General features: G+C 39.8%; 1 protein-coding gene across 1 annotated transcript in view; it reads left to right on the top strand.

The window, feature by feature from the left end:
• The window catches only part of CDH23 (cadherin related 23), a 564,480-nt gene that overhangs the window by 515,243 nt on the left and 22,567 nt on the right, over positions 1-26,670 (top strand). The window contains exons 44-54 of the mRNA XM_087964088.1: positions 2,306-2,408; positions 4,984-5,109; positions 8,594-8,797; positions 11,101-11,559; positions 13,797-13,913; positions 14,038-14,262; positions 15,754-15,923; positions 18,256-18,393; positions 19,922-20,041; positions 20,710-20,887; positions 22,306-22,517. Of these exons, the coding sequence (XP_087820214.1) occupies positions 2,306-2,408; positions 4,984-5,109; positions 8,594-8,797; positions 11,101-11,559; positions 13,797-13,913; positions 14,038-14,262; positions 15,754-15,923; positions 18,256-18,393; positions 19,922-20,041; positions 20,710-20,887; positions 22,306-22,517 (2,052 nt within the window). The remainder of the gene's footprint in view (positions 1-2,305; positions 2,409-4,983; positions 5,110-8,593; positions 8,798-11,100; positions 11,560-13,796; positions 13,914-14,037; positions 14,263-15,753; positions 15,924-18,255; positions 18,394-19,921; positions 20,042-20,709; positions 20,888-22,305; positions 22,518-26,670) is intronic.

The raw sequence follows: 26,670 nt of genomic DNA, 5'->3' as shown, positions 1-26,670 counted from the left end.
TTCAGCTTTGTTCGGGTATTTTCCCACATCATTATAGTTGTGCTTTTAAAGCTGTAGCAACATTTCGGCAGAATCTCATCTGCCATCATCAGGCTTCTGTATTATGTTCGTCTGTGAGTCAGACTTTCACAGCCGTTTCAGTGTTTCAGTTCGTCTGACAAACACAATACAGAAGCCTGATGATGGCAGATGAGATTCTGCCGAAACGTTGCTACAGCTTTAAAAGCACAACTATAATGACGTGGGAAAATACCTGAACAAAGCTGAATACCATACATATGTATGTGTGTGTGTGTGTGTGTGTGTGTGTGTGTGTGTGTGTGTATATATATATATATATATATATATATATATATATAATATAAATATATTTAGATCAGAAGATAGATATAGATAAGATAGATAGATAGATAGATAGATAGATAGATAGATAGATAGATAGATAGATAGATAGATAGATATAGATATAGATGATATAGATATAGATATAGATATAGATATAGATATAGATATAGATAATTACATCACTATCTAGTGTCTTGTCTGATTCTCTGTTTTTTTAGTGGTACTTAAAAATTCAAAATAATGGGTATGGTCAAGGTGGCTATAGGGTATATAGCCTATAGGGTATGGTTAAGGTGGCAACCATGTAGGTTGCTTTGCACATAAGAACCAGGCATCTTTGCATCTTTGTGGCCACTGTCTAATCCAGAGGTCTCCAAGATTATATCTAATCCAGGGGTCTCCTAGATCAAGGGAGGTACTAATACCACCCTATAAAGCCTTAGCAAGACCACACCTAGAATACTGCATCCAGTTTTGGTCGTCACACTATAAAAAAGATGTTGACGCTCTTGAAAAAGTACAGAGAAGAGCAACCAGGATGATTAGAGGACTGGAGGCTAAAACACACAATGAACAGTTGCAAGTACTGGGTATGGCTAGTCTTGTGAAGAGAAGGACCAAGGGAGACATGATAGCAGTCTTCCAATATTTGAGGGGCTGCTACAGAGAGGAAGAAGTCAAGCTATTTTCCAAAGTACCTAAAGGCCAGACAAGGAATAATGGATGGAAACTGAACAAGGAGAGATTTAACCTGGAAATAAGGAGAAACTTTCTGACGCTGAGAACAATCAACCAATGGAACAGCTTGCCCTCGGAAGTTGTGGGAGCGCCATCACTGGAAGCTTTGAAGAAGAGACTGGACTGCCATTTGTCAGAAATGGTGTAGGGTCTCCTGCTTAGGTGGGGGGTTGGACTAGATGACCTACAAGGTCCCTTCCAACTCTGTTCATCTGTTATCTATTAACCTTGGCAACCTTAAGACTTGAGGACTTCAATTCCCAGAATTCCTCAGCCAGCTTCTGGGAGTTTAAGTCCTCAAGTCTTAAAATTACCAAGGTTGGAGACCCCTGGTCTAATCACCCCCTGTGAATAAACCTGCCAGGTGGGTTTCAGTACTTTAAACTTTTTAACTTCCACCAAAAGCAAAACTTGCAAACATCCCTGCCCTTGTGTATCTTACCTTGGTTTTGGAAATAGATCAGAAACAAACTTCTCATGGAGAAAGACAAACCAGCTCAAAATCAAATATTTTTAGAAGTTGTTTTTTTTTATCACTTTACTTAGTTGAATGGATTTCTGGAGTGGAAGGTTCAGATAATACTATATAGAAATTTGTATATATTTTTTACCCTAAGTTTTGGGGGCTGGGGCAGGAGGTAAATATGCACAGAGGAAATCAAATCAGAAATACTAACATGAATTCTGAAAATAATTGTGAGAAGAAGCTCCTTCTAAAGGCAAAGTCAATTTTTGTTGTTGTTTTAAATCATTGCCTATGGAGATTCTCAGTCATCCAGGTCATGGCTGTCCCAAAAGTGCTTTCTTTCAAAAGACAACTGGACTTCCTTGTTTTGTTTGAAGACTTTTCACTTCTCATCCAAGAAGCTTCTTCAGTTCTGACTGAATGCTGACGGATGGAAGGATTTATATTCCTTGCAGTCATCTGGCTGTTAGCAACCTCTCTGAGAGCCATTGAGGCCACTTGGATGTTTATGATTATCTATGCCCTCAAGGTCACCTGAATCCTGTAGTCTGCAATGTTTTTTCTGGAAACCTGTTCACGCTCCACACCATTCAAAGGGTGTCCATCATAAAGTGCATAGCTAAATGCCTATGGAGATTCTCAGTTATCCAAGTCATGGTTGCCCCAAAAGTGCTTTCTCTCAAAAGACAACTGGACTTTCTTGTTTCGAACCTTCTTTTAAATCGTTGTTTCTTTTTTTTCTTGGTACACCTTCAGGATTTTGACTTGCTGGTGATTACAGTAGCGGATGAAAATGATAACCATCCTCTTTTCACTCAGAGTTCCTACCAGGCTGAGGTGCTAGAAAATTCCCCTCCAGGTAGGTCTTTCCGCCACTCCGCCCAGATCTCAGGACATGCAGAGAATCTCTTCCAAGCACTCATGTGCTTTCCCGCTACTAATAAAAGGTTCTGTTTTTCTGTTAACAATATTTTAAGACACATACCATAAATAAAATGGTTATGAGGAGGAGGAAAACTGCTCCTTCATACTTTTCAGGAACTTTTCCAGTTTTTAAAAATGATTCTGTGATGACCCAAAGGGGCGTGGCAGAAAAGCAACAAAGTCACAAAAGTAGGTAAAGTCCCTTTAATACCTCCAACTTGGCCCCCAATGTCTAGTTATCATCAGCTGAAGAAAAAACTCTCCCAAGAACAGTTTTTAAAGGGAAGAAATTCAGTCTGAACCCAAAGTACATAAAAATTATCAATAAAAACCAACACAAACCACGCTGCAGCACTTAACAAGACAGGGCAGGATAAGGAATTGCAGACTTCAAAAGATAACAAAACACACACAGTTGGGAGGATGCCAAAACCCAGATAAGACTTGACAAACAAAGATAATTCACGCTTTGCTTCCCGCACAAACACCCTTTTTAAATCATGTTTTCCCAGCTGCAGCTAATGAAGGGAATCAGGGCCCTTTCCTCCCCCATAAGCCACGCAACTCACATTGCTCCCTTCTCTGTTCCCCCCTGCGCGCCCTAGGATGAAGAGTGGGTGGGCCTGGGTCTTCCTCTGAATGCCCAGCCGGACTGTGCCCTTCCCCTGTTTCTTCCACAGCTGCCGGAGCCACACTCCCACTCCCTGTCAGCTGCTCGACCTCCCCCTTGGAATCAGATTCCAACACGGGCATGACAGATTCTCCTTTTTTCCCTCTCTATTGCAAGATTTAGGGGTTTTCAAAAGCATACAGGTAGTCCTCAACTTACAACCAGTTGCTTAATGACCATTTGAAGTTATGTTGTACCTCTAAAAGCTACTTGCGACCAGTTTTTGAAGTTATTTGGGGCACTTGGCAACCGGTTCACCTTTCTAGCCGTTTTTAGTTTCCCGCAGCCACATAATCAAGATTTATGATTTTTTTTTCTGGTTTCTGGTCTTTTACTTCCAATTTTTGACCAAAAAAAAAAGTTTGCCAAGTTGATTTGCTTAATAACCATGGCACTGGTTTAAAAACCATAGTGTTTGCTTAACAACCGTGTTCACTTTACAACCAGTGTAAAAAATGTAAAAAAATTCGGGTCCAGCCATGGGATGCCTCTATTATGACTATAATGACTGTACTTCTGGGCAGTTTGTGGACTTCCTGATACAAAAAGTGAAGTGGGAGAAAATTTCCTGAGATATTACTGTACTATGTATAAAGAAAAAATGCTTTTAAAGTGAAAGAAACAGAAAGGGAAATTGAATAAGTCAAATACATCCCTGGATTTATTTTACTGCTTCTGTTCTTGGAATTAGGTGATTTCTAAAATACTCCTACTTCTCTTTCCCCTTCAGAAAATGCAGGTTTTGGTTTTTTTCCAAACGATGCAATGGGGGATTATTTAAAGCTAAGTTATGACCTTTTGTAGCTTACTTGAATTATAATAGCATCAGTGAAAATGACAAGGTTTCGTGTGCTGATTCTAGACACATTTCCTTCTTTGATCCATTCAGATATCAGTTGCATTCATGCTTCTGATATTTGAATTGCATATTGGGAATAAGCATGCTTCCTCATATTCTCAGTTTAATCAGTAAAGGAGAATATTTGTAGTTCAGGGTTAAAATGAGGGGTTCTTGCTCCTCTCTAAGCTTGCTCGTTTTCTTGCAGACGTCTCATTACCCAAACTAGCTAACATCATTACCGCTAGACAAGCTCAGAGAACACCAAGGACCCTTCATCTCAGCTCCTGTTTTGACCAACTTGCTGTTAACCAATATGCCTGAAATAGCAACATGCTTTTGGAGAAACCTTCCAAATGAGGAGCGCAGATCATAATGTTGATTTTAATATGTGATCTGATTTGAAAGGATCACCCCCCCACACACAGTTTTAGTTATCACAGCTGTAATGTAATTAAACCAGGTACTATTTTGTTAGGCCAAATGCTTGTGAGAAGGAAATATGCAAGCAGATGGCTTATTCCTTGGCCAAATTGCTGTTTGAAGTATCTGAAATATGAAATAATCTCTAAAGTAATTTGCACATAAATATAGTTTTTTCACCTAGTGTGAAATTATGATTTTAAATACTTGAAATAATTCCTCATGTATGTTTATATCTCAGCGAACCACATGATGTCCTTAACTGACATACTCTCTCAGGAGCTCAAGAATTTGACCCGAAGATAACATCCCACTAAATGTCTTGATTTTTCCCCCCATTTTAATGTGGCTGATGAACGTATGTTTTGTTTTAGCAGGGCTTAAGGCTTCTCCCAAGGGCGTCTTGATTCAGTCTGCCAAGGTTACACCAGGCACTCTTTTATTGTTTCATAGGATCTCACCCTATTTCATTCATTCATACTTCATTGTTGACCATCAGGGAGAGGGAAGAGGGAGGTAGAGTCAGTCTATCAACATTATGTCCTTTTTTTTTTTCTGAGTTCTTCATGTTTGATTCAGGGACTCCTCTCACTGTCCTTAATGGACCGATCCTAGCTTTGGATGATGACAAGGGTATCAATGCAGTGTTGACGTATCAACTGCTGGGAAAACAAAAGGACCTGTTCATCATTGACAACAGAACAGGTAAGAAAGACATGGACTCTTTATGTATAGCTGTCTGCATATTCAGGGTGATGGAGGCAATAGAATATATATTCTGCCCCATGAGAGAGCAATATGGAAACAGTTGAAAAATGCCTTCAGACTTTTAACAAATCTGCTAGATAAATTTCTGTGCATTACATAAGGTTAGCATGAGGCACTTCCAGATCATCAGTTTTTCCACGGTCCACATTTTCTGACTGCCTTACTTAAATAAATCAAGACCTATCAAGCTGTTCTGGTTATTTAAAATTAACAGGACTTGGTGAGCATAAGGTGTTGTTGGTTTGTTGTTGTTTTTTGGAAAGACTATAGAAGTTGCCCAAAACTGTTAGCCAAGCAAAACTTGCCCTTTCTGGGCCAAGAAATAAGGAAAGAGATCTTTGTCTATCACTTTCTTAGCTCATTAACTGCACATCAGCCATCTGAGAAGCCTCCTCTGCCCTTTCAGTTTTCGGCCATTTTATTTCTTCCTTTATTCTCAAAGAAACAAAGCTGCAATACTTTCATTATTCCACCATAATGCTTTTGGGCCCCTTAATGTAGTCTGAGTGGATTCTTGGAGGTGAGAATAGCCCGGTGTTTTCCCAGCAAGGCCATCTATAGCATCAAAGTCAGTGTTGGAACCCATTCCTGCTTTTTACAGTAAGATTTGCTGAATGGCAATAGGTCTTCTCTATGTGCTCTAACCAGTGGTTGCCAACCGGTGGGCCGCAGAGAAATCTCATCCCCAGAGCACCCCTCAAAGCAATTAATCCAGGCTGCGCAGAAACACAAGACATGGGCCGCGGGAATCCTCCCCGCCCACTCACTCCTTACCTGGCAAACTTGCCTGCTAAATTGCTATTTTTCCTTTTTCTGACCATCAGTTGTTCTGCTGTGCCAGGAGATTTAGATTAGCTAGGAAGCAGGAAATGGTTGGATTTCTTGCTTTCTAGCTAGTCTTTAGATCTTCAGCTCTGCTTTTAAGTACAGCCAAACCTCCCTTAGGACTGAAAGTTCTATTATTCAGTGCAGACTCATGGCAAGCAAATTTGAGAGACTGAGCTAGCCGATGGCAGATAGATAGATCACTGAATAGATCACTGTGAGTCTGTGAGCAACTCAATCTGCCTGCCTGCTTTGACTGATTTTGGGTAAAAGTTGCTCTTTTTAATAAAAAAAATTCAATATTTATATAAATATTTACAATATTTACATACAAGCCATGCCCAGTCGGTCACATGACCACCAAGCCACACCCACAAATTAGGCCACGCCCACCGAACCAGTTAGTGGTCCCTGGGATTTAAAATTATGAGTTTGGTGGTCCCTGTGGTCCAAAAGATTGGCCACCCCTGCCCTAAACTATGTAATTGCAGCAAAAGTACTCATCTACCACAATGGGAAGCATCCAGTGATGGTGTCATCAGAGGGTTGAGTTCAATTTCATGTTGCAACTGTATTTCCTGTCTGGAAGGGCACATGTTAAATATTGTAGGGTTTCCACAAACTCTGATCCTTAGTACATTGGGAAGCTTGGTGTTTATGACCAGAAATTAATTTCATTGCCTGTGTCAATAAGCTTGGGGATCTCAACAAAATTGGTGACATGATTATATTGTTTATAATATTGAATATGCTCTCTCCTGGTCTTTAAGAATATTGGTGTTTTTTGAATTATGGAATATTCTTAATATGGCATTTTATGGCTTTTCAAAAAAAAAAAAAAAGTACACCATCCAGAATGTGAGATGGACAGCTATATAAAATATGATAAATGAATAAATATTTAAGTGTATTGATATCCATTTTAGACATCCGTAAACTATTTTGCATTAGATAAAGCTGAAACAAAAATCTTACTATATCTTTTGCTGACTTTTACTATTTTATGCTACTTATGTTTTGGTCTAATGCAGGGGGCCCCAAACTTGGCAACTTTAAGACTTGTGGACTTCAACTCCTAGAATTCTCCAGCCAGCATAAGCTGGCTAGAGAATTCTAGGAGTTGAAGTCCACAAGTCTTAAAGTTGCCAAGTTTGGAGACCTCTGGACTAATGGATAAGGCACTAGGCTAGAAACCAGGAGACCATTAATTCAGATCCTGCCTCGGCCATGAAATACAGCTGAGTGACTTTGAGCCAGTCACTCTTTGTCCAACCCACCTCACAGGGACATTTTCTGCTGTGGAGAAAATAGGAGGAGGAAGGTGTATTGGATAAGTTTGCTGCCTTGAATTATTTGTAGAAGTAATAAAGACGAGATACAAAGAAAGAAAGAAATTTTATGTGAAAGTGAGAAACTTCATGTTTCTAAAACTAGCTACTATATCATGTTGGGAAGCAGATGAAGGAAAATCTTAGTCTTGGGATATTAATTTTATATGTATAGGACTATCTTCTCCAACCTGTTTTCTTTGTGACGAGTGGAGCTAAACGATTATAATCCCATGTGTGACCAAGAAAGATGATTAAAGGAAATAATTTCTAGAGAACACTATGCCCTATCCCAGTGATGGCTAACCTTTTTGGGCTCCTGTGCCAAAAATTGTGTGCATGCTTGCGCTCGTGTGCCAGCACCCAGAAGGCAATATGCACCCCCCCACACACCCCCTACGCATGCGCACGCAATCCCCACCCACCCCACCGCCCCCTTACCTGCACTGCGCCTCACAGCTGATTTTCGGCTGGTTTGAGGCCTTTTTCGGCCTCCCAGAGGCTTGAGGAAGGCTTCTGCAGGCTGAAAACTAGCCCCATTTTGTCACTTCCAGTATTTTAGGAAAAACAGGAAGTGACGAAACAGGGCTAGTTTTCGGCCTGCAGAAGCCTGCAGAAGCTTTCCTCAAGCCTTTGGGAGGCTGAAAATCAGCTGTGAGGTGCACACATGCGCTGTGAGGTAAGTTGGCCTGCAGCTCATGTGCCAGCACAAATGGCTCTGCGTGCCACCTGTGGCACGCAAGCCATAGGTTTGCTATCCCAGTAGTAATATAAAATAGTGCTACCTAGCCATGTATCCATCTGGTGAAATTTCTGCTGATCTGTTTATTTATATTTATATAAATCCCTCTATTTGTAAGCCCAATGTCTAAAGACAGTCTCCTAAACTACCTACTTTTGTTCTTGAGCTTAAGATAACAAGGGAAGAAGAACTTTTGGCAAATGTAATTTGTATAAAACATAAATGCTTAAGTCACTTTGCAACACTGAATTTTTAAAATTGTCACAACAACAGTGTCTTTGTGAAAACTGCAAAGCAAAAATAGGAATAGAAGTCTCATTATTACACAATCTCATTGCATGAAGGTGATAAATTAAATCACATAGCAAGGAAATCTCCATTCCTTTTCCACTTGCCAAATCAATGTGTTCTGTTTCTGTTTAAATAATACAAAAAGCTGTGGAGCATGCTTGATAGATCTGGAGTGTCCTTGGACTGCATTTTTTCCCTGTCGAGTTCATCTCTTTGTCGTATTATTAACCTTTAGGTGTCATTTCGGTGAAGCCAGGGAAGGTGATAGACAGAGAGACTTTCTTGAATCCCATCTTGGAGTTTCTGGTTGTTGCAACTGACATTGGCACACTGAACAGTACCGCTAATCTCACCGTGACCATTTTGGATGACAATGACAACAGACCGATATTTCATCCCGCGGTCTTGTCTGTTCGGATACTAGAAAACAGCCCTGCAGGTTAGAATGAAGGCAAAATGGAAAATTTGGAACTGATTTGAGGTTAAGTATTAGGAATTTAAAACAAATGGGGAAAAAAATCACTGGAAATATGAAGAGGGTGGGGATGTTGCCTGCGAAAATCTGTGTGTGTGTGTGTGTGTGTGTGTGTGTGTGTATATATGTATATATATATATATATATATAATATATATATAATATATTTATTATATTTATATAATATATATATATTACAATAACCTGTACTGTGAATTCTGCTAATGCAGTGGTGGGATTCAAATTTTTTTACTACCGGTTCTGTGGGCATGGCTTGGTGGGCGTAGTAGGGGAAGAATACTGTAAAATCTCCATTCCCTCCGCACCCCACTGACCTTCTTTTCAGCTCCATTCTCCTGTATAGGGCAACAAAAGGAGACCCAGCCGATCAGGAGGCAAAGAATAGATGTGGGTGGGATCAGGCAGAGGTGGTATTTGCTAGTTCTCCAAACTACTCAAAATTTCTGCTACTGGATCTCCAGAACTGGTCAGAACTTGCTGAATACTGTGCTAATGTACATAAAAAGATCAAATTTATATCTCGCCACATTGGTAAATACAACTGCAGCATTGAAGCAGATAAAGAAAAAATCCAGTTCCACTTAACAGAGGAAAATTTATTTGAAAAAATAAAATCAAGTGATTCATTTTCCAACTTTGATATTAAAAACTATATTTTTAATTTAAAAGCATAGTTTTAATTTAAAAGTATATTTTCCTAATATATTAAACTATGGGGATTCACCATTCCTCTGCTAAATCATACTTTTATTCCTGGGAATGAACACAGAAACTGTATCCACTCCCTCCTTGCTAGTTTCAACTAGAGATTTTATTTAGCTCAAAATAAGAGATTGATTTCTCCATAATATTAATTTACAAATTGTCTATTGATTTGTCCAGAATAGCAATTTACAAATGTAAACCAACAATTTCCAACCTTTCTGGCACCAGGGACCAATTTTGTGGAAGAGAATTTTTCCACGGACCTGGGGCGGGGGGGGAGCAGGATGGTTTCACACACAATTTAAATTCTGTCCATGCACAGATGAAGCTTTGCTCACACGCCTGCCACTTGCACAGCCTGGTTTCTAACAGACCATGGACTGGTACCGGTCTGTGGTGTGGGAATTGAGGACCTCTGCTTTAAACCGCAACTTTCCCCTTTTTACAAAACCAGGGTGACTAGTTTAAACCAGGGATGTCAAACTCGTAGCATGTTGTCATTCTCGAGTTGCCATAGGCAAGGGAGATCAGAAAACGAACTTCTGACAGTCATCACATGATGTATCGTGACTTTTTTCCCCTTTGCTAAAACAGGGGTTAGGGTAATGCATCTGGCCCATGGGCCACGAGTTTGACACCCCCGGTTTAAACTAACCAGAATCACTGCACCAAGAGAAATACAGTGGACAAGGACTTGGCACATTTTTGGGGGTAAAATTCTATTTTAAAAAACAACTCTGTCCTTTGCAACTACTTGGTCAATTCTAAAAAAAGATATTGATTTAATTAGGTCTATATAAAGTGTTTTGTTATCCCTACCTGTATTTTTAAAAAGTATCAAAATCTATTTACTTTGATTGCAAGCAATTTGATATTGTTTAGACCAGGATTTCTCAACCCCAGCTACTTTGTGAGAGGTGGATTTCAATTCCCAGAATGCCCCAGCAAACATGCTGGCTGGAGAATTCTGGGAGTTGAACTGAACTCCACATATCTTAAAGTTGTTGAGGTTGAGATACACTGACATAAACCACACATAGAGCCTTTTCCAATTCTCATTAAAACCTCATACGCCCCTCTGTGCAATTTTGCAATTATCTGTTGGGACTTGCAGTTATCTGTGTTTATGTTTTCCATGTATCTTTTACAAATAAATGGAAAAGTAAAGCTAGTTATTGCAGCATCACAGTGGTGCACATCTTGGTCTAAGGGTCTTCAAACTTGGCAAGTCGAAGACTTGTGGACTTCAACTTCCACAATTCCTGAGCTAACATGACTGGAGGAGGAATTCTGGGAGTTGAAGTCCACAAGTCTTAAAGCTGGCAAGTTTAAGGACCCCTGGTCTAAGGGATAAGTTGTACAACTTCCTTTGCATTATTCTGCATTACTCACAGGAACCTATGGAATTATTGGAGATCAATAGGGTTAATGGGAGAATACTGGAGGTCAGATGGACCAATTCAAAACGTTCACTTGTTTCTTCTGAAGTTCTGAATAACTGAAATATCCTCCCTAACAATACAGTCTGGGATTCCCCCTAGGTTTTTCTGTGCTTCAGGTAATTGCAACTGATATGGATAATGGCCTCAATCAGCAGCTGAGCTACCGGATTGAGAATGGAGCTCAAGATAAGTTCTTGATCCATGCTAATACTGGGGTCATCAGCGTGGCCAACATAACTATAGACCGAGAAGAAAAGGACCACTACCGCTTGACAGTGGTTGCTACAGACCAAGGCACACCATCTCTCTCTGGTACTGCCACCGTGAGCATCCAGATTGACGATATCAATGACTCTCAGCCAGAGTTCCTCAACCACATCCAGACTGTCAGTGTCCCTGAATCAGCTTCTATAGGCACAGTCATAGCTGAAATGACAGCAGTTGACAAAGATCTCAATCCCCGACTGGAATATTACCTCATAGAAATCCTGGCTAAAGATGATACGGATGCTCTTGTGCCCGACCAGCAAGGAGTTTTTTCAGTGGATTTTCACACAGGTACAAGAGTTAGAAGTAAATACGATAGATAACCACTATGTTCGGGTTCTAACAAATATGATCAAAAATAGCAGAAGGAAAAAAAACGAATGCTGAAAAATAATATTATTGGCCCAAATTATGTCAAGCCATATATCAAATATGCATTCCCAGATTTTAATATATTTGGGCTGAAAAAAAATCAGCCATTTATTTGCCTTTAAAAATCAGTTTCCCTTGGAAAATGGGAGTATTATACCAGAACAACAAATGGCATGGAAGATGTCCTCCCAATATCTTCTACTTTTTTTTTTCTTTCCTTTTCATATTCTGCTCTTTTTTCTTTCTTTCTTATTCTCCCTTGCTTTCTTGGGCACTTCCAGACTCCAATCTTTCCAGTGTGCAAATCCTCTGATTGTACAATTTAAATTGACTATTTAACACACATTGGACATCAGAGGAATTAGCATATTTCCTTCTTTGTGACTGTAATATGGTCACAAAGAACCAGCCAATGACCAAACAGAGCAAAGGACAAGGACAAAAATTGATTGGCCATCAGCACTTCAGACCAGCTCTCAGTTTCACATGAAGACAATTTTCTTCTATCTCATCAGCCTGCAGGGCTCCTACCTCATCAATTTGGGGAACAACATCAGTTTCTCCCTTCCTACCTTTATAAAGGAGAAGGGGAGGAGGAAAGGGAAGAAAGAAAGATGGGAATCGAATGGAATGGAAAGGAACGGAACGGAACGATAACAGTTCTATATTGAACTCTTTGATAGTCCTCACACCTCAGCTGATTAATAAGAGATTCAGATATACAGAAGAACAGAGTTGGAAGGGATCTTGTAGGTCATCTAGTCCAACTCCCCACCCAAGCAGGAGACCCTTCACCATTTCTGATAAATGGCAGTCCAATCTCCTCTTGAAAGTCTCAAGGGATGAGAAGCTCCCACAACTTCCGAAGGCAAGCTGTTCCGTTGGTTGATTGTTCAGCTTGATTAAATATCATTAACTGTCTGGAAGAGCCCTCTGTGTGTTTTCTACGCACTTTTGGTGGATACTTGCTTTAACTAATTATCTTTTTGCTTTCCTTATGGCTCTCAGACCTGCAGGTTTGATTTCTGAGTTTCTATGTCTATGCTATGAATTATCTGTGCATCTCTGTCAACGCTCTATTCATTCTCATCATCATCATCATCATCATTCCTAGTTTAGTGCTGGTTTGGTGTCTGGTTAGCAAAGTATATCTTGTGCCGCAGCCTTTACAGACTGAATGGTGACCGCCCTCAGAAGCACCTAAGTGGCTAAGGGAATGGGAGGGGCAGGCATTTTTAGGGTAAGTGATCCTTTGTCTTGTGTTTTGGTTTGCAGGGGAGTGAAGCAAAGCGTTCTAGATCCAATGATGTGATTTAGTGATCCTCTAAATTTGCTCTTGGTTATTTGATTACAATTCATGTATGATTTTTTTGGGGGGGGGTGGAAATCATGATTTCCCTAAACGCTGAGGGTCCCGTATAAGGAATAATATTATCCACAACTTTGCTAAGTGGCTTAGACTGAGAAATAGTAATTTCTCAAGGTCGCTTGCTAAATTTCATGGCTGAGCGGAAATTTCCTGAAACTGTTCATGGAGGGTAAATATAATGCTACCGTTCTATTAAAGTTTGCTGTGATTTAAGGAAATAACATACATGCAGTTCAAACTCTCCATAAATGGAGCAGCATGTAAGTTATAGCAATATATAAGCAACTTCATAATCAAGTTGATATAAAACCAAGTATTATTCGGGGGCCATAAAAGGTATGCTAAAGCGAACTTACAGAATACAGCACCATCTTAGTTGGCGATGGGAGTCTGTTTGCAACCCCTGTTCTGAGGAAGCCTATTATTTCTGTACAGAGAGAAAAGCCCATTTCATTCAAGCACTGGGATCAATTTAGCTTAGAATCAGTCATCTTTCCCACAGATGCCCTTCCACAGGTATGTTTTTTGTTTATAAATACTGCTTATTAAAAGTTGTAGAATACAAAGACTTTTTTTTTTAAAGTAAGTAGGGCACAGTGGGAATGGATAAGTGTAGAATGAGGTGTATTTCATAATATTATTGGCTTGCCAATAATTCACTTAGGGAAAGATCCTTGAGGTGTAGAAAGAGTTCAGGAAGAACGAGAGACACCTTTCAGCAATTCTCCATCATTTTATGTGCTACTGAATTTGGAAGTCTTTTTATTCTTCGTTTTGTACTTTTTAGGAGCGGTGAAAGTGAAGGCTACTCTAAACAGGGAACTGGTGGCCACTTACGATGTCACAATCTCTGTCTATGATAATGCCAGTGAGGTGTTGGAGCGCTCAGTGAGTGTGCCAAATGGTGAGAGAGTTTCTACTCCAGATTAAGATTAATAACGGTGTTATTTTATTTATTTTTTAAAGAAAGAGAGGCAGCAAAATGCTCAATATTCAGGTTTTGTCTTGTACTTCCCTCTCACTTGCAGCCAAGCTGACCATAAATGTTCTGGATGTCAATGATAACGCGCCTTGGTTCCGCCCATATGGGGCAACATTTTTCACAGAACGCATACTAGAAGGAGCCACTCCAGGGACTACATTAATATCCTTGTCAGCCGTAGATCCAGACAAAGGTGTAAATGGGCAGATCACATATCAGTTGTTCAACCTCTCCCATGAGGGATATGTCCAACTGGAAGACAGCTCAGCAGGTAAGACTTTACCCAGGTTATTTTTAAGAGAAGGAAGATGACTCTTCATACGGAAATTTAAAATTTTTTGTTGTTAGTTGCAAAGTCATGTCCGACCCATCGTGGCCCCATGAACAACATTCCTCCAGGCCTTCCTGTCCTCTGCCATCTTCTGGAGTCCATTTAAGCTCACACCAACTGCTTCAATGACTCCATTCAGCCACCTCATTCTCTGTTGTCCCCTTCTTCTTCTATTGGCCTCAACCTTTCCCAGCATTAGGCCTCTTTTCCAGTGAGTCCTTCCCTCTCATGAGGTGGCCAAAGTATTTGAGATTCATCTTCAGGATCTGGCCTTCTAAAGAGTAGTTAGGGTTGATCTCCTCTAGGACTGACAGTTTGATCACCTTGCAATCCAAGGAGCAAACAGGAATCTTCTCCAGTACCATAGTTCAAAGGCCTCAATTCTTTGACACTCAGCCTTATGGTTAAATTAATTTTAATTTGAAATTAAGTTACTTTAAAAACAAATGTACTGATTTACCGATAGTGTAAATCTGTACTGATAGTGCAGATGATGTCTTTCTTCACAGAGACAGCCTGTATCATCCTCATTTTGCGAAGTATTAAGATGCTTCATTGACAGATGCTAAAATGGGCTGGGAAGTTAATTGGGGTCAGGTCTGGATTAGAGGGGAGGCATTTAGGAACCACAGGGCTATAGACTAGAAAGGGAACTTTTTGAAAGAATCGTGAAGAAACTAAGTGACAAACCACTTCCCTATTGTTACCAAGAAAACTGTAGGATATTTGAAATCACCAGAAATCAAGCAAAACTTTTTTTATTATGAAAGTAAAACTTGAGTGATGGAGGATCTTGAACAGCTAAGCTGCATCCTATTTCATTTCTGGCTTTTGTTCTTATCCAGCCATGCCACCTTTCCACTTTCATAAAGTGCATTCTTGTGGAGTCGGACTTTCACAACTGTGTACGTAGGCCATCCATTTTTGGATGTTATTTAAAGATGAGTAAACAAATATCTCCCCAAACTGTATCAAGGACGCTACGTCATTTGTTGCCTTCTTTTTTACTTACAACCAAAAATTCAACTTGTGGAACCCTGGACAATAATACATTTTTGGTTCCTATGTTTGTTTTGTTTTGTTTTGTTTTTGTGTGAATATATAGTCTTTGCATGGGCTTTATGATATAGGAATATGTATAAAAGACACTAAGCTACAATAAAGTGGAGCTTCCATTTCTGACATTAAATATGAGAATAATCTTTTGGTTCGCTCGTCCCAAATAGTTCAGAATATTTATTTTAAAATTAATCCCAGCGGCCTTAGCAGCATACAATATCGTGATTTGATATTCTGGCAGCAGAATCTGTGTATGTAAAAAGTCTTTGTATCCTTTTAAGCATGTTATAGAAATAGAATGAGGGGACAGGACATGTTTTATAAAAGGGTTATGGACAGTAACAATCTTCACATTTGCCTAATCGCTCTTAGGAAAGGTAATTTCAAACCGAACAGTTGACTACGAAGAGGTCCATTGGCTGAATTTTACTGTTCGGGCCTCAGACAACGGGAGTCCACAGAGATCTGCTGAAATACCAGTTTATCTAGAAATTGTGGATATCAATGACAACAATCCCACGTTTAGCCAGCCATCTTACCAGGTAAATTAAAGCAAGAAGTATTTATGAGAATATAGGAGGGAGAGACAGACTGGGCAAAGGGTAATTGTGTTCTTCTCAGTTATTTTTTCCTGTTTGAAATACTTTTCTTTTTGCAGCCCTGTGGCTGAAATGTAGGGTTGGATGATCAAGTTCATACTAGGCAGATTATATAATCTATATAATCAGTACAATGTGGTGTATATCAACAATATGTAATGCAGTTCTATCAGTTCTACTATATTGCACTTATTATTTTTTGCAGTGTGGGTGAAACTGTTATAAGAACTTAAAGGTACAAGAATTGACTTGCATTTTCAGATGTTTGGAACTTCCTCTGATGAGGTTCTACAAAAGCTCTTGAGAAATACAGAAATAAAGTTGAGACAACTTCCATATTGTCTGTCCCCTCCATTGGTGGCCAGACTCATACTGCCTTCGAAGAATTATTTTAATATCTATATCTGTTAGGCTTTGACAGACTTAAAATTATCTTCACAAGTTTATTTCATCTTTTTAAAAGCAATTTTTAAAAGTTGGTACTGTAGTACTTAATTCTGCAATCAGCAGATCAGCTTGTCGGTTGTGCAAATTATGGATCAAACTTATGTCATTGTGGTTAATATTAGTTAAGACAATATGTTGAGTTATATTATTCATTTACTTAACCACTGTTTTTCAACTAGAAAGATTCATAGAACAGTATCCAAATCATTAATTAAAAATGTAGACGTTTATTTTAAACAAATAAAACATGCTGGCTGAGGAATTCTGGGAGCTGAAGTCCATACATCTTAAACTTACCAAGTTTGAAAAACATTGGTCCAAAATCACATGACATAAAGAGGGGGGGAAAAGAGAAGGCAGAAAACAAACTAAACATTCTTATAATGTTATATGAATCTTACAATGGAATTTTTGGACTTCTTATTCTAAGTATTTAGGAAAAGAGGAACCCAAAATAAATCTTTGGTAAAGGTTGATGAACAATTATTATCTATGTATTTATTTATTTAGAGGATTTATATGGCTGTCCACTCACTTTCAGTAACTCTAGATGGCTTACAAAAAATAAAAAAAACAATATACAAAGAGTAAAAACTAACCAACCTGGCCACAACAAGCAACCAAATTAGCCATTTGATGGGCTCCACCCCACTCTGGGTGCCCCAGGCTTGTTGGCAAGACCAGGTCTTCAGGGCTTTGCCTAATCTCTGCAGGGATGATGTTCAGGGGTGGGATTCTACGGGTTCTGTCCACTTCTGTAGAACTGGTTGCTATGAAAAGCAGCAAACAGGGAGGATACATAGAACCGGTTCTATGTCTGCTGTGTTTTTGGCCCACCCACCCGCCCAGGCTCTTACCTGACCTTTATTTCCTACGTTTTCAACTGCACGACACAGCTGCAGTTGAAAAAAACAGGGAAAAAAGTGTTTTTTCAACCACTCAGCTGTCCGGGCAGCTCATCAGGTCGTAAATTGCATGCGCGCGATGCAGAGCAACAGAACCGGTAGTTATACCAGTCGGACCCCATCCCTGATGATGTTCCAATGGGGGGGAACCACCAAGGAGGAGGCCTTTCTTCTGGACCTGCCAGATGTACCCCTAAGGAGAGGGGACTGCAACATTCCCTGCCTCCCTGCTCTGGTGGATCGGGTGGATGTAACTGGGAAGAGACGGTCCTTCAGAAAACCTGGTCACAAACCATGGAGGGTTTTAAAGGTGACAACCAGCACCTTGAATTGCACCTCTAATTGTATATTAGAAGCAAGGCAAACTCTGAAGAAAATGGCTTATCAGGATAGTGATCCCAGTTTTATTTGCTTCTCTGCTGGACTAGAAGACTTCCAAAGTGCCTTCCAACCCTATGTTTGTATAGCCTGATCACTCAAGAAAGCTGCTTAACTCACATAGTTTCCTCAACACTGTCCAACTATTTACAAAGCCTGCACTACTATTACTGTTAATCTTCTCATCACTCCTTATCACCCATCCCCTCCCACTTGTGATTGTAAGACTGTAACTTTGTCACTTGTATCCTTACGATTTATATTGATTGTTTCCTAGTATAATTTGATTGCTTATTGTACCCTATGACTATCATTAAGTGTTGTACGTTATGATTCTTGATTCTTAATGAATATCTTTTCTTTTATGTATACTGAGAGCATTTGCACCAAGGCAAATTCCTTGTGTGTCCAATCACACTTGGTCAATAAAGAATTCTATTTATTTTCTATCTATAGTAACTGTGTATATGAAATAGTATGATGCATCTTTATAATAATATGTAGTATAACCACATCTGATCTGTATGTTTTCCTCTTTTTTACAGAAGCCTGTCTTTGAGGATGTCCCTCTAGGGACCATCATTTTGAGGGTTCGAGCCACAGATGCCGATTCTGGACGTTTTGCTCAAATACAGTATAGCTTGGGAGATGGAGAGGGGAAATTTGGAATTAACCCCAATACGGTATTAAGGACATATAAGAGTGCTGGGCTAGAAAAATAATATTCTGGTCTCCACTTGTATCTTTATCCAGCTTGTGCTAGGATTATTTAGGCAATACGAAGCAATTAAAGAATAACACAACATCTCTCTGATTTGTTTGTGAGCTCCCAACTATCTATGTCTAGACCACTATTGTTCAGACTTGGAGACTTTAAGATGTATGGACTCCAACTCCCAGAATTCCCCAGCCAGGGAAATTCTGGAAGTTGAAGTCTGCACATTTTAAAGTGGCCAAGTTTGAAAAAGCATTGTTCTGGATGACATCACTCAATAATGTAGAGTGTGGTGATGATTAATAGAGTAGAGTAAAACTAATCTTACTGAGTAAGATAGGGATTCCCAAACTTGGCAACTTTATGACTTGTGGACTTCAACTCCCAGAATTCCTCAGCCACCTATGCTGACTGAGGAATTCTGGGAGTTGAAGTCCACAAGTTTAAGTTGCCTAGTTTGGAGCCCTCTGGAGTAAGACTAATCTAGAACTGAATTAATAGCCAAATTTTCTGTCCCAAGTTTGCAGTTCTAAGAGAAATTAAAATATTTGCCAGCTGCCAGGATAACTAGGTTTTGATATACTGATTAGTGAATTTTCTCTTTAACTTGTATGGTGGCTTTGTATTAACGATTATTTCCTGTGACATTCCCACATTTACCCTAAATACGAATACTGACTTCCTTTAAATATAGAATAAATTGTACCCAACATATGTAACTAATAATAAAATGTGCTTGCAGCAAACTGAAAACTCTAGCTAGCAGTTGTTAACAGTGGTGGGATTCAATTTTTTTTACTACTGGTTCTGTGGGCATGGCTTGGTGGGTGTGGCAGGGGAAGGATACTGTAAAATCTCCAGTTAGAGGTGGTCTTTGCCGGTTCTCTGAACTACTCAAAATTTCTGCTACTAGTTCTCCAGAAGTGGTCAGAACCTGCTGAATACCTCCTCTGGTTGTTAAGATCTGGTTCTGATATAATTGTTCCATTGGACAGAATTATTGTAAATAGAAAATCGTGGAAATATTTTCAAAGATTTTTTTTATAGATCTGGCATAATAATGATCACAGTATTTTTAAATATTATGCAGAATCCATTTTCTAACGGTAGTTTTAAGGACTAGCCACACTTTGCCACTGAAACTAAGACTAAATTGTATTAATTTATTTTATTAAGTAATAGTAATAATAATCAAGTTTTTATACTAAAGAGAACCTGGTAGTCTAGATGTAGCTTTGATGATTATAAAAAAATATAAGGTAAGAAAATCAACATTCTCCATCTTGCCTGCCATAGTGGTAATTAGAAATAAATTATTAACTTAGTGTTGCCAAAACATGCTTTAAATATTAGCATCCCCAACTCTGGTGTCCCAGATATGTTTCAAATGGATATCAGCTTCTAGAATATCACAAGTATTATCCTAGCTGTGAAATTTGGAGTCTAGTTGTATGATATGACTTTCTGATAACTTTCTGAAGATGTTTGTGTTTCAGGGAGATGTCTACATTCTATCAACCTTAGATCGAGAAAAGCGGGATCATTTTACGTTAACTGCAGTAGCTAGAGACAATCCAGGGGATGTTTCTAGTAATCGCCGAGAGAACTCTGTGCAGGTAACCAACTTGTAATTGGGAGAAGTTGTTCTTTGTTTTCAAAATGTTAAGAAGGTCTGTCTTTGTCAGATGGAGATTTCCTTAGACCTATTGATGTCTACTATGCACCCAATCCCCAAAAACAACAAAAGCGCATCTCCACCAGGAATCAGCCCCCAAGAATCGGCCCCCACCGTTCTGATCCCCACTTCCCAGAATGGGCCGAAAGTGGGATGTGCAGAGGCTGAAAATGGGGTGTGGGGAGGCTGAAAACAGGTTTCGGAAGCCAAAAATGCAGCGCACGGAGGTGGCAATAGGCTATGGCGATCCCTGCAGCCTGAAACGGCTGATCATCGAGAGGCCAATCCAACCGACAATCAGCTGATTATGCTAATCAGGCTGGCTGAAGCTGAAACAGGCTGTTTGTTGGTTGCTGCATGGAGGCAAATTTGCTGGGAGGCAGAGGCAGAGGCAGATTTTTTTTCTTGCTTTCCTCCCCCAAAGCTATGTGCGCCTTATACTTCGAAGTGTCGTATACTCTGAAAAATACAGTATTTGGAAATTACCAAGTCTTAAAAGCACTGGTTAGTGTATGCAGTGTTGTTGGCCATTCCATTTCAGTGTTGTATTTCAGTCTTCCCGGGCTCTTCTTGACCTGTAATTTCTTTATTGTTTTGTGTTGATTTCAGGTATTAATTACAGTTCTGGACATCAATGACTGCCGGCCCCAGTTTGCCAAAAAACAATATAGCACCAGCGTATATGAAAATGAGCCAGTCGGGACCTCTGTCATCACGATGACTGCTGTTGACCTTGATGAAGGAGACAATGGAGTGGTAACATTCAACATTGAAGGACCTGGAGTTGGTGTGTATCTCTAATAACAAAAAATATCTTGTCAAAAAAGATGATTAACAAATAATAGAAATCTCAATGGTGCAAACACTAGCTGCATATTTTTCGGTTTATCAAAAGTAGTGAATTTTTAACTGCAGAGATACAAATCAGTGCACCATAAGACATATTTGCATTGCATGCTTATTAATATTACTAATATAAATTATAAGTTGTATGATGCATACGCTTTCCTTTGCCACAATTCGTACTTTGCAAATAAGCTATTGAATGTTGGTGGTAGGGCTTTCCAACAGATGCCATTTGAAGGAAACAACTGAAATATATCAGGGAGGACAACTTAATCAACAAAGTTTGTCAAGTGTTGCTCTGTAAATGTTAAAAATGTAGTATTGGTTTCCATTTTTTTTCATATGAATAGTATCACTTTGGAAGGTGGTCGATAGAGCAACACAAAAACTGTAACGGTTTCTACAAAACATATAACGGTCAATTAATTTTATTATGGGGATTCAGTGTATTGTTAGCATGGTTATTCGTGCAGCAACATTTAACATGAGTTCCTTGTTATATAGCATGATAGATGCTTTGTTTGCATATTAACTCAACCTTCTAGCTCCAGGCTTCAGCAATGTTTCTTGCTAATGTTGTGCCATTAATAACAAAAAAAGTCCCCTGCAAATAATTCTGTGTGGCGCTTCACTTGCAAGCAAACTGAGCCGCTGAATCTGAAGGAGCCACAACCAGTCAACTGCTTCAAAGGTCATGACTGAACATGCATCTGTCACATCACCTGGAGGTATCTTCAACACATGTATAAATACTTGGGAGTGTGGCAGTGGTGGTGTTCTACCCGTTTGGCACGGTTCTGGCGATCCGGTAGCAGCGATGAGCACCAGAGACCAAGCCAGTTCTCTCCTCTGCTCTGCTGTTGGGACTGGCCGCCCGCCCGAGCTCCCATGCTCACCTTTATCCTCCGAATTCGAAGCGCAGCTGCTTTGCGCGGCACAACAGAGTACTGCGCGGCAACTGCTGAAGCGACCGGGAGAGTGCAGGCTTGCAGGAGGTGAGTTAGAACGCCTCTGCACCTGCTCAAACACCACTGTGCCTGCACAAAGTGTGCGTTTGGTGTGCGCGCACACACACAAAGTGTGTGCACGCGCGCCAAGCACGCCCGCCAAGCCACACCCACCGAACCGGTGGTAAAAATATTTGAATCCCACCACTGAAGTGTGGGTAGGCACTTAAACCCAGAGGACCTTCCAAACATCCAGCCAAGGCTTCAGAGAGTCCCAGTTGCTTCAGAAAGCTGAGGAGCAGGTCCTGAAGCTCCTCTTCCAACTGCCTCGTTTGAAAAATTTGCACGGCTGTAAATCAGCTTTTGTAGTTCATGCTGTGTCTAAAGTGAGCCGTATCTCTTCTCTCCTCAGAGGCCTTCAAAATTCATAAGGATTCAGGGCTTGTCACAACTCGCAGGCGCCTACAGTCCTATGAGAGGTTCAACCTAACAGTGGTAGCTACTGACAAAGGAAGGCCACCACTCTGGGGGACTACAATGCTACAGCTGGATGTTATTGACATCAATGACAATCGGCCAATGTTTGTCCGCCCTCCCAACGGCACCATTCTGCACATTAAAGAGGTAAATCCTCATATAGGTTTTCTCATACTTTTAATATGATGCAGCAATCCAGAGCTAAGCTGCTATTGTTATTTCCAGATAAGAACAAAAGCCGTTTTCTTTGCCTTTCTCACCGTAACTAATTGAACAACCTAATTAGACCCTTAGCTGTGTGTGGAGAACCAGAAACAATACATGGGACTCAAAGGTTTTTAGAAACCTAAAAAGGAAATGTCCTTCAGAATGAGACAGTTAAAGCTTACTGTTCAAAACCCCTGACCAGGCTGTCAAAACCTACTGAATTCTGTTCTTTATGGTAGAACCTGACATAATAAATGAATCCATCAGATTAGAGGTGGTATTCAGCAGGTTCTGACCAGTTCTGGAGAACCGGTAGCAGAAATGTTGAGTAGTCTGGAGAACCGGCAAGTCCCACTTTCTGACTGGCCCCACCCCCATCCATTCTCTGCTTCCCATTGAGTCCCAGCTGATTGGCTGGGTCTTCTTTGCACAGGAGAAGGGAGCTGGAAAGCAGGTTAGTGGGGTGGGGAGGGAATGGGGATTTTGCAGTATCCTTCCCCTGCCACACCCACCAAGCCACATCCACCAAGCCACACCACGCCCACCAAGCCACACCACAGAACTAGTAGTAATTTTTTTTTGAATCCCACTACTGCATCAGATGGCACCATACATACATACATACTTAAATGCATCTATATGTATGATGCTGTTCCCTGCTGGAATAAGCAGTGTTATGCAAAGCATAAAAGAGTAAAAACTAGTAATAAAAAGAAAGACAAGAGAAAATGTAATTAAATTTAGTTTTCATGGATGCTATTCAATATATCTCTTCATAAGGTCTCCAAACACCCTGTTTCCACCATATTCTGATGGTTCTGTAAAGTTCTGTCTTCTAGAAGTAAGCTTGGAGCCTGTCTAATGTCACTTTCTTATCTTTCCTTTCACTCAAAGGAGTTCCTCTTTCATTCTGTGCTTGTTTTGCGTTGATCTTCGTTCTTTCTTTTGATTAAACCATCACGAAGTACTTCTATTGTGCTGGTCACTCACATTTGTACAAAGTACACATTCCTTCACCTCCCATTCATTCTTGACCCCCCTTTTATCAACCATATTTCTTAAATACCCTCTTCCTTCTGCATTAAACCTTCCATCTCTCTTGACATGGCCAATTCTAACTTCGGTATATCAAAGTGGGCAGAAGTATGTTGTTATACATTATTGTCTTTGCTTCTTTTGATACTCCAGAGAAGACCACAAGTTAAGCACTATCCTTCTGCCAATACATGTACATCTTCCAATTCCTCCACTCATTTTCCTTCTTTTGTACCAAATACCAATTAGCTTGCAGCTAATTCACTATTTTGGCAGTCAAACACAACTACCTTGATTTTTAGTGTATTTCTTTTCCAATCTGTTTAACATTTGTTGGAAATCAACTGCTGTATGTCTTCACATTCTTTTATATCCCCACCTCTAACATCATCAGAAACGTTCTTTTTACATTTATTCCAAAATATATTCACTTGAATATCCGTATCTTCCCTTACTCCCCGCTGACTGTTGAATCATTCATTAAGCATTTCACTTACAGTTGCTTTACTTTCACCAGATGTTACTCTTATTTGCACTAAACAATCAAACTTCTATTTCATATTCATGTAAAACATTGCATAATTGACCCCATTCACCTTATGATATGATTTCTTTAAATCAATAAAGGTATAATAACTTTTCTTTCTCACACTCAAAATAATTCTCAGTGCTCTACAGGAGAACAAAAGTCTATTCTGTGCACTGTTGCATGGCATAGTTATTCTGTACATTCCCACTGCAGTTCACTGTCAGCTCTCAGTTAGAATTCTGCTAAAGTCTCAGTAAGAAGTTGATACTCTAGAAAAAGGTCAGAGAAGAGCAACCAGGATGATGAGGGGACTGGAGACTAAAACATATGAAGAACGGTTACAGGAACTGGGCATGTCTAGTCTAGTGAAGAGAAGGACCAGGGGAGACATGATAGCAGTCTTCCAATATTTGAGGGGCTGCCACAAAGAGGAAGGGGTCAAGCTATTTTCTAAAGCGCCTGTAGGCCAGACAAGGAATAATGGATGGAAACTGAACAAGGGGATATTTAACCTGGAAATAAGGAGAAACTTCTGACAGTGAGAACAATCAACCAATGGAAGAGCTTGCCCTCGGAAGTTGTGGGAACGCCATCACTGGAAACTTTGAAGAAGAGACTAACTGCCATTTGTCAGAAATGGTGTAGGGTCTCCTGCTTAGGTGGGGGGTTGGACTAGATGACCTACAAGTTCCCTTCCAACTCTGATTATCTATCTGTAAACACCTTTCCAGATACACCTCACAAGCTCATCTTCTTGCATGAAGGTTGATTCATGGCAACTGGACTTGTTTTTCCTGTTAGTGTGAAATGTTTCACTACTCATCCAAGCAGCTTCATCAGTTAGAGCAAGTTAGCTAAACGTCTCAAACTAACAAAAAGAAAAAAGAAAGAAAGTCCAATTGCCTTGAATCAACCTTCAGACAACTGTACCTGGATGACTGAAATCTTTATGATCATTTTCTTTTAGTTTTTCTATTCTATTCTCTTTCCCTCTAGGTAAGAGAACAGCTAGTTATCTGCCAGCCATATCAAATTCCATGCAAGTTATATAGTCACTCCCCACATAAACTACATCCACATTTTAATAGCTCTGCATTTTTACCATTTTTCTTAATTCTTATTATTTGTATAGCTAGCTAGCTAGCTCTCGTATTATATCACAATTGATTTTCAACGGCTTCCAAGTTAGGAGCAATTAACTGAAACATATGTAACACAATTCAGCTTAAAAAATTTAATCAGCATCATAAAATTGTAGCCCAATAATTCAATCGCTACTACTGCAAAGAGGCAGAAATAACAAAACACGGAAAAGTAGAAGATCGGGATTATCTCTGAAATAGTTTGGTTTTTACCTTCCAGGTAAAAATTGTCAGGATAGTCTGAATATATCTTGAGAAATCATTCCAAAACATTGGCATTCTTCTGCAACGATCCTTTTCTCTACATTGACAATTTGCAATACCTTTCTTTTACCCTCATTTTTGAAGAATGTTCCTATCTGCACCTTTTCCTCATCCACAGCCTAATTCTTTTTCATACTTACTATTAAAGCAGGTTCGCATATTTCTATGACACTTTGTAATGTAATTATTTTCACTCTGTCCCAACAGATTCCATGTTATCTTTCCTTGTGTCCATTTTCTGTTTCCATTTCCAAAACAGTCTGTTTTCTAACACAGAGGAGTCATGTTCTTCTTTTTCAAGCCTCTCGTCTTTCATTCTTTCTTATTATACCCTAAATTCCATCCTTGACATCACCAGCATGTAATCTGGATTGCATTCAAAATCTCTCATCAGCCTTGCTAATTCTCTCAGCCTTTCAACATAATCTAATTAGTCATGCTTGTGTATACATGCATTGCCTTATGCTTAATAGCAAGCAGGCCTTTTTCTACCCACCAGTTACAATTCCCATTCCTCCTCAAGAATTGTATTTCTAAATACTTGAATAATGTTTCGCCACTCTCTCTTCTTGTTCCCATATGTGCATGTGACCTACTGGTACAATTTCCCACCCCCATCATATTCATTCAATATGTTAGCAATAGCATTTAGGTTTATATACCACTTTATAGTGCTTTGCAGCCCTCTCTGAGCGGTTTACAGAGTCAGCCTATTGCCCTCAACAATTTGGGTCCTCATTTTTACCCACCTCAGAAGGATGGAAGGCTGAATCAACCTTGAGCCTGGTGGGATTCGATCTGCCAAAACTCTTGCTTTGCACTTCCATTATCACCATTCAGTACAGTCTGTCATGCCACAATCCTGCTTTTCCTACTTCCAACCAAGAAGACCCCAATTCTATATTTTAGTCCTCACATTCACAATTAAATCAATATCTTCACTTTCCTGCATATGTTTCTCAACTCCACAAGATTAGGTCTCCTTATTCAGATCACTTCATCCTTCCCGTCCATTCTCTTAGTTTTACAATAAGTACCAGTCAGTTCTGGCACATTTGGGCTAGTGCACCACAAGCCCAACCAACACCCAATTGCCTACTTTTAGCCCATGCAGGTTCTCATC

This window comes from Notechis scutatus, chromosome 4 (assembly GCF_049901735.1).
Source record: "Notechis scutatus isolate UNSWTSFEM ecotype Mainland chromosome 4, rNotScu1.2, whole genome shotgun sequence".
In the NCBI taxonomy this organism is placed as follows: domain Eukaryota; kingdom Metazoa; phylum Chordata; class Lepidosauria; order Squamata; family Elapidae; genus Notechis; species Notechis scutatus.
Note: the sequence above shows the minus strand (reverse complement) of the source record. Positions and strands in the feature narration are given on the sequence as shown.